Source organism: Triticum aestivum, unplaced genomic scaffold (genome assembly GCF_018294505.1).
Source record: "Triticum aestivum cultivar Chinese Spring unplaced genomic scaffold, IWGSC CS RefSeq v2.1 scaffold266224, whole genome shotgun sequence".
Lineage (NCBI taxonomy): Eukaryota > Viridiplantae > Streptophyta > Magnoliopsida > Poales > Poaceae > Triticum > Triticum aestivum.
In genome coordinates, this window is record NW_025226602.1 from 3,097 (window position 1) to 10,442 (window position 7,346).

Below are 7,346 nucleotides of genomic sequence, written 5' to 3' on the forward strand. Positions count from 1 at the left end.
ACCTACCCTGCAACGCCCACCGATGCGCAACGTGAACTGGCGAACAAGCGGTCAAGGCGTACTTAAAATGGGACCCACTTACCTCATTATCGAGACCTTCCAATCCCCCTTCTTACCGCGGTCGTACCGGTACTCCATAACACTTGGCTAACCCCACACGTCAGTGGTTTATGGTGAGGTCATGCGCGTCAGAGGGCGCGCAAACCCCGAAGTGAGGTGGTCATAGGAGTGGGGCCCATTGGTAAGGTGGGGGCCGAGCGGAGATGAAGCACGCGTTTGTTGGCAATAGCTTTCTCCTCCTTTCCTCCCCTTTTCCCCACTGTCTCGCTCATACAGAGACGAGAGAGAAAGCGAGAGGGAGACAGAGGGTTCCGTGCTCATCCACGCATCGAATCGGGTCGACCCTCAGGCGTCTCGTCGGCGCCCTGTCCTGCCCGCTAAGATCAGGAGGACCCTCGCCGAGCTAGCCCGCGCCCCCCACCTTTTTTGTTCGTCGCGATCGTGATCGGACGGCGAGCCATCCCCGATTCGGGGTTGTGAACAGTCGGTAAACATCTCGGCTGCTAGGCTTTGCTTCTGCGGTGTTCAGCGCGGGGTTTGGATGTGGGGAAATTCCAGGCGATGTGCTAGGTAGCTGGTGTTTTTGAGTTTAGTTGGGTTTTTGGTTCGAACTGCGAATCGGGGTTCGATTAGCGGATAATTGGCGCTTTCTCTCAACGATATGTAGCGTATTTTGTTTGGCAGTCTGGCATTTTTTATTTTAACCTAATTTTCCGCTGCGAGTTGACAGGGTATCTTGGATCATGATTAGAGACGTTTGAGCTCACTAAGTGCTTAATGCGATGCAAATTTCGTCGGTTGTGTTGTTGCTTTACATTTGATTTGATCTCAGTGAGGGGTTATAAATAAATTTGCGACAAGTGCAACTGATTGAGCCACCACTTACTAAATAGCGGTCCTCTTTCTCTTGCCGGTGCGTGATCACTGATGACATAATGTTAAGTAATGACTTCTGTGGTCCTTCTGTTTTGCTAATTGGATGAGTTAGACTATCCCAATAAATGGTGCCAATTTTAGATGAGGTTCTTTAGCATTTTGTAACAGAATTATTTATGCAATGTCTCAGTACATGGAAAACATACTTTTCTGTACTTCTTTCACCTTTCGGATGCTTGATGGTTCAGCTCGTTTCGAATGCTTTACTGTAAGCTGGTAATCCTAGCATATAATTGTTACTTTCTTTGCCTATTTGGCTTTCTAGTATAACCAGGGACAACATAGTTTGATCTAAAACTTGTTCAATTCTTATTATGTAACTAAATATAGCCCGTTTAACTTGAAATGGAACACGGTGGCCTGTGAATTGGATGTTGTTATGCGGATTTAGATTGGTTTTTTGACTGGTATAACATTTAATGTAGTGTTCTACTTTACACAGTCTCATTAAAAATATTGGCACCATTTGCTTTTGGATTCGGTTTGTATATCACCACTTTTTTTCTGTTGTTGCTAAATCTGTTATGAACTGGTTTCGTATGTCAGAGTGAGCATGTTCACTCTCATCTCTATGTTATTAGTGCTATGATGTTTTGAAGTGTTAACTTTGTGCCTTTATTTTTACATCCATTTTCTAGATTCCAGGGCTGTTTTTTCCTTTGCAATGGCATCTGGAACTGATGAGAAAGCCAAGATGGAGAGTTTGACATCGCCTGCAGCCTTTGTAGAGGGTGGGGTCCAGGATGCATGTGATGATGCATGTAGCATTTGTCTTGAGGCTTTCTGTGAGAGTGATCCTTCCACAGTAAGATGTCATTTCTTTCGGTTATTTTGTTTGCTCAGAGGTCAGCTTCTAACCGTTTTGTTACGATTTCTTCTTTTCCAGTTGACAGGTTGCAAACATGAGTTCCATCTCCAATGCATTCTTGAATGGTATGATACTGACTTTAATATGCAGCTCATGACTTGTGGCCACCTTATATATTTTTGTTGTGCGCTCTGTACCTATTTCCATCTGGAACTCATATGGCTCCTGAATCTAATGGTTAATAGAACTATGAAATCTGCTCGTCTTCTGTTAAATTCAAGTTTTGATTTAAAATAGACTTTACTCTTCCCTTCGTAAAAAAGGTTTTATGTGAACCATACATATATCTCTAAGTTGACCTAGTAGGTTACCCATTTTTTGACATGCATGCTAGATGAGCTAGATAGACTGTTATTGTTTTCTTCTGGTACGCTTTAGGTCAGTTGTTCGGTTTGCAGTTGCTGGATTGGCCAGCTTGAGTCTGATTAATTGTTCTTTTCCTGTCCCTAAAAATCATGTTTTTTACTTAGTAGCGTTCTGCTGGTGGCTTGTTCCAGTACTGTTTTCCTGGGTGCAAATCCTATATGATTTGCTTGTGTATTGGCAATAGTACTTCATCGAATTATTGAGATGTCCGCCTGTACATGTCTTCACTGTTTTCAAGGACATATATTTTTATCATCGATTTTGGACGTTGTATGTTAACAATCTTAAAGATACATTGTTGAAGTATTTTTTGACTACCAATCTACTGATATTCTTTTCATGTGGCTAATTTTTATACCGTACTTAACTTTTTTGCGGTCGAAAATGAACAACATAACTACATGCATACTATAACTCCATAACTGCTTGTTTTCATTAATGGATGATTACACAACTGTAACTTACCTTTCACATATTTTGTATGTATCATAAGTATGAGGTGTACATGCCTACAAGGTTTGCAACACTTCTGCTGATCTTGCAATATGCCAAATATAATTTGATACTATAGCTAGTGAAATTTTATACTCCCTCCGTAACTTAATATAAGACGTTTTTTTTACACTGCCATAGTGTCAAAAAATGTCTTACATTTAGTTACAGAGGTGGTACTTCATTGGAAGCTACTGGGGAATTTACTGGAAAACTATTTCACTTGAAAAGTCCCCTTGGGATGTTCTACAGTTTAATTGAGCGTGTATAGAACTGCTTTGACATGGCTATTGCTTGGACTGTTTTTTCCCTATTCAAATATTTGTGCATTATACATTAATGATCGGTAGTATTTTTGTAGGTGTCAAAGAAGTTCTCAGTGCCCTATGTGCTGGCAGCCTGTCAGTATGAAGGATCCTACCAGGCAAGTGCTGGAAATATATATTGATATTCATTGGATATTCAAATGCCAAACATGTTGTTCAACACGTACTCCCTCCGTCCCATATTAGGGCTCCTTTGATTCAAAGGAATTCTATAGGATTTCTGGAGGATTGAAATCCTTAAGAATTTTTCCTATGTTGGTCCTTTGATTCATAGGATTGGATCCCATAGGAATTTTTCCTATGGAATCTTTTGTACTACATTTCATAGGAAATCTAACATCCACTCCAATCTCTTTTTACAATTCCTTTGCTTTTCCTGTGCCATCAAACACTCCATGCTAATTCTGTAGGATTCATGTGTGCATGCCACTCTAACCCTATACTTTTCCTATTCCTACGATTTGAAAATCCTGCGAATCAAAGAGGGCCTAATTGATGCTCAAACGGATGTATCTAGTACTGAAATAGTGCTAGATACATCCATTTGAGCGTCAATTAATATGGGACGGAGGGAGTAGAATTTTTCTAACTATGGCTGTACTAATATCTCAGTCAAGAGCTTCTGGAGGCAGTAGAGCGGGAGAGGAATATAAGAACCAATCAAACTCGAAATACGACTATATTTCATCATTCTGCTCTTGGTGATTTCGAAGTGCGGCATGTATGTATTCTGGAACTAATTGTTGTGACATATTTCTTCTGCTTTGACCAGTGAAGTGCTTTTTCTTATGTTATCCTAATTCAAATGGTGATCGTGTGCAGTTACCTGTTGTTGCTAATGATGCTGAAATTGAAGAGCGTATACTGCAACACCTAGCTGCTGCTGCAGCAATGGGAAGGTCACACCAACATGGTAGAAGAGAGGGGCAGAGGAACCGATCTGGCTCTCATGGCAGCCCACAGTTCTTGGTTTTCTCTGCACATCCAAATACTCCTGCTGGCTCTGTTTCATCATCTTCTGCTCAGGGTGAAGGTGCTGACGACTTGAGGATTCTTGTTCCCAGAGTTGGTGACTTACCACCACATGCTAATCCCATTGAAGAAGCAGGCAACCAAAGTCCGGGGGTCCTTACCTACGATGCTGAACAAGATGCTGTTGTTTCATCTGGAAATAGTACCCCCGTATCCAGTCCTAGGTTTTTCAACAGGTAAACTGAGCTATACAGCCTATGCTAATATTTTTGGTGATCAAATTATGTGATGATTCTGCTGTTATCAGGAGACATTCCTCTGGACAATCAACTCCAGTAGGTAATGACAGGGCTGGGCCATCAGATGTTCAGTCTTTCTCAGATTCTCTAAAGTTGCGCTTAAATGCTGTCTCCTCGAAGTACGTAAATTTATTTGGACGTATTCCTTATAATTTAATAAATATTTTTCTCAAAGCTGCTTAACCTTGTATGCAATTCAGGTACAAAGAATCTATTACAAAAAGTACTCGAGGGTGGAAGGAGAGGCTTTTTTCACGTAACTCATCTGTGTCTGATCTTGGTTCTGAAGTGAGACGCGAAGTTAATAATGGAATTGCATCTGTATCGAGGATGATGGAGCGTTTGGAAACTAGAGGAAGTGGTAGACCAAGCTATAGCCCAACAACATCTACTTCTGAAGTTTGTCTCACTACAGAACCAAGCAATGAGAGGGTTACCGAAAGTAACTCTAATACTACTACGAGTACTAGCAACACTTCTACCCCTTGTGTGACCATGTCTGGTTCAAATTAGTGCATGCTACTCTTTCTGAAGAAGGCCTGCATGTTCCCATTCTTCATCTTCAAAGGTATTACATCTTTCTACCGAAAAAATGTTGGTTGTGAACTTGTGATCTATGTTGCTATACCTGTGAATTATTTTGATTATGCTATTTATCTTAAGGTAGTAGAAGATAACAACAATATATCCAACTGACTGTCTTGCGTTAGATTATATTATTTATCTTAAGGTAGTACTCCCTCCGTCCGGGTTTATTAGGCCTCTTAGCATCACAAGCATGTCCCTTTTTATAAGGCCTCGCTTTGGAAAGGTGCATGCGTGCAACCATTTCATTGGTTGCCTTGAAAGCCATTGTTGTTGGTGCCATGAATGGGAAATTAATACACTTCATGCGTGCTTTTTCATTGGCTGCATGCATGTGAGAGAGTGCATTGAGAGTGGAATTGAAGAATTTATGTGAGCAAATTATTATGTGTCTTGGTCTAAGAGAAGTTGTCTTTAGGCCTACTAAACCCGGACGGAGGGAGTAGAAGATAACAACAATATATCCAACTGACTGTCTTGCCTTACTAATGCGATAGTTTAGTGCTAACTTAGGTTATAAAGCCTGAGCGCAAAAGCGCTAATTCTATGCTCTAGTTAGACACCATGCGCACGACCAACCAACCTCTTGCCACCTTATGGTAAAAGCTTTGCTAATTGTAGTAAAAAAAATCTCAGAGTTAGTTACCACTAATGAATGGAGAAACTCCCAATGGTAAAAGGACGTGATTTTCCAGTGAAACAAAGGGGGGCACGTTATGATTGTGCCCCCCTTTGTTTTTAGAAGTACCTTAAGATAATCGCGTCCTTTTACCAGTGAAACAAAGGGGGCACGTTATGATTGTGAAAAAAAGTACATAATGTGCCCACCTTTGTTTTTAGAAGTACCTTAAGATAATTGCGTCCAGTGAAATAAAGTCCCTTTGTTTTTATTTTTACAGAAAACCCCCTACAATTCGTGGTAATGAACCTGCAATTCACTTTTAAGTGACAAACATTTTGTTTTTTTGCATTTTTATAGGAAACACCATGCCTTTTATGGTAATTAACCCGCAATCCATCGAGAGCAAATGCTTTTTTGAAATATTCATATCTTTTAAACCCTAACTCCAATTTTAACATGCTATATATGAAATTTGATTAGAAAAAATATGTGCAATCTGAATATGATTTCATTTTATCTCTTAACCATTTTTAAAATGCTATTTAGAGCGAAACCTTGATCAATAGCGCACGATCCGTCTTTCTTTCGTACCAGTGCCGATCTGGATTGCAAATGAACACCTCGACAAATAAAATTGGAGACGAAAGAAACCATCGATAACCACACATGCACACCTTGCCAAAACCTAGCAAGGGAAAAAAATATTCTCATCTTATGCCGAGAGAGAGACGACTTAGGATTGACCACTTTCAAACACGATGTGGTTCTGTAAGCACTAAGGTCATCGTAGGCAAGAATGAGACGGGGGACAAACGGCAAAACAGATGGAATGTCATGTTGAAATAAAGAACATGGACCTATTGGGGTCTTGACTCAGGATTATTGGGTTAGGGGCATGTGGTATCTTTTTCTCCCGTTGCAACACACGAGCTCTTCTGCTAATTACACAGAAATCGGTAAAAGAAAGTAAGATATGAGTAATTTTACATTTGTATGTAGTATGTACATTTTATACCCCCCCCCCCCTCGATCCATATTAATTGTCACTGTACCTTTTTCAATTGACACATGTGTTATTACCTTCTCTTTCACTTTTGACGTAAGACAAAATTTACGTGATGAAAAAATGTAGTGTAGTGATGTAATAAAAGAGCAAAGAAATTATTCTTCACCCTGGGTGATGAATAGTCTGACCCATTATGTGCGTGCGCGCATTTTTACTTAAGCTACGCGCCGGCCGCTCCTAATCAGGAGTCATGCCACAAGCCAGGTTGTTTGAGGGTAACGGCATGTGGAAGAAAAAGTAACACATTTAATATTATTACTATGTGTTTGCCCGCTACGTCCTGATCTTCGGTCACTATTCATTGGCAGTAATATATTAAGTATGGATGGTAATGAACCTAAGTTTTTTACTAGGCACTGTGATAGAGGCGGTGGTGTCCCGATCTTTCGATGAGATGATAACTATCGATTTGGTGGAGACGACTTTTACGATCCGACTACAAACGTGCACGACGTTGCGCCTTAGCAATCGCTAAACCAATCTCCTGAGGTTACTGACGATGCTGGAAGCACGGTCAGCCTGACCACGAAGGTCTATTCCTGCAAGCAATCGAAGAACGAGCTAGAATATGATAAAGCAATCTGAATATTGCAAATAAATATGAAGTATTGATAATGGTGGGGATCCGGAAGCGGTCTTGGTCTGGTCGTTGGACACAAACGAAGTACACGAAGTTGCAATGGCTAACTTTTAACTAAACAAATCCCAAGGAAAAGCTACTAGATGGATCTACTTATATAGGAGCAAGGGGTGG

General features: G+C 40.6%; 1 protein-coding gene across 3 annotated transcripts; it reads left to right on the top strand.

The window, feature by feature from the left end:
• Window positions 1-252: 252 nt before the first annotated feature.
• Window positions 253-6,211, top strand: LOC123172620 (E3 ubiquitin-protein ligase RHF2A). Of its 3 annotated transcripts, none has more exons than XM_044589570.1 (8): window positions 253-547; window positions 1,635-1,801; window positions 1,883-1,929; window positions 3,084-3,146; window positions 3,661-3,769; window positions 3,871-4,256; window positions 4,328-4,438; window positions 4,520-6,211. In XM_044589570.1, exons 2-8 carry the CDS (start codon window positions 1,661-1,663, stop codon window positions 4,830-4,832), a joined length of 1,170 nt encoding a protein of 389 aa, XP_044445505.1. In that variant the 5' UTR covers window positions 253-547; window positions 1,635-1,660; the 3' UTR covers window positions 4,833-6,211. The 3 variants fall into 3 exon arrangements, with proteins under 3 accessions (XP_044445505.1, XP_044445506.1, XP_044445507.1); XM_044589571.1 differs by having other exon boundaries at window positions 294-547; window positions 1,642-1,801; XM_044589572.1 differs by lacking the exon at window positions 253-547 and adding an exon at window positions 615-630.
• The last annotated feature ends 1,135 nt before the right edge of the window (window positions 6,212-7,346 follow it).

What these genes read in the sequence shown, in the direction of transcription:
- LOC123172620 (XM_044589570.1), top strand. Translation starts at nt 1,661, where the DNA reads ATGGCATCTGGAACTGATGAGAAAGCCAAGATGGAGAGTTTGACATCG. An exon ending in AGTCCTAGGTTTTTCAACAG is followed by an intron (nt 4,257 to 4,327) that starts GTAAACTGAGCT and finishes TGCTGTTATCAG; the next exon opens with GAGACATTCCTCTGGACAAT. An exon ending in TTAAATGCTGTCTCCTCGAA is followed by an intron (nt 4,439 to 4,519) that starts GTACGTAAATTT and finishes TATGCAATTCAG; the next exon opens with GTACAAAGAATCTATTACAA.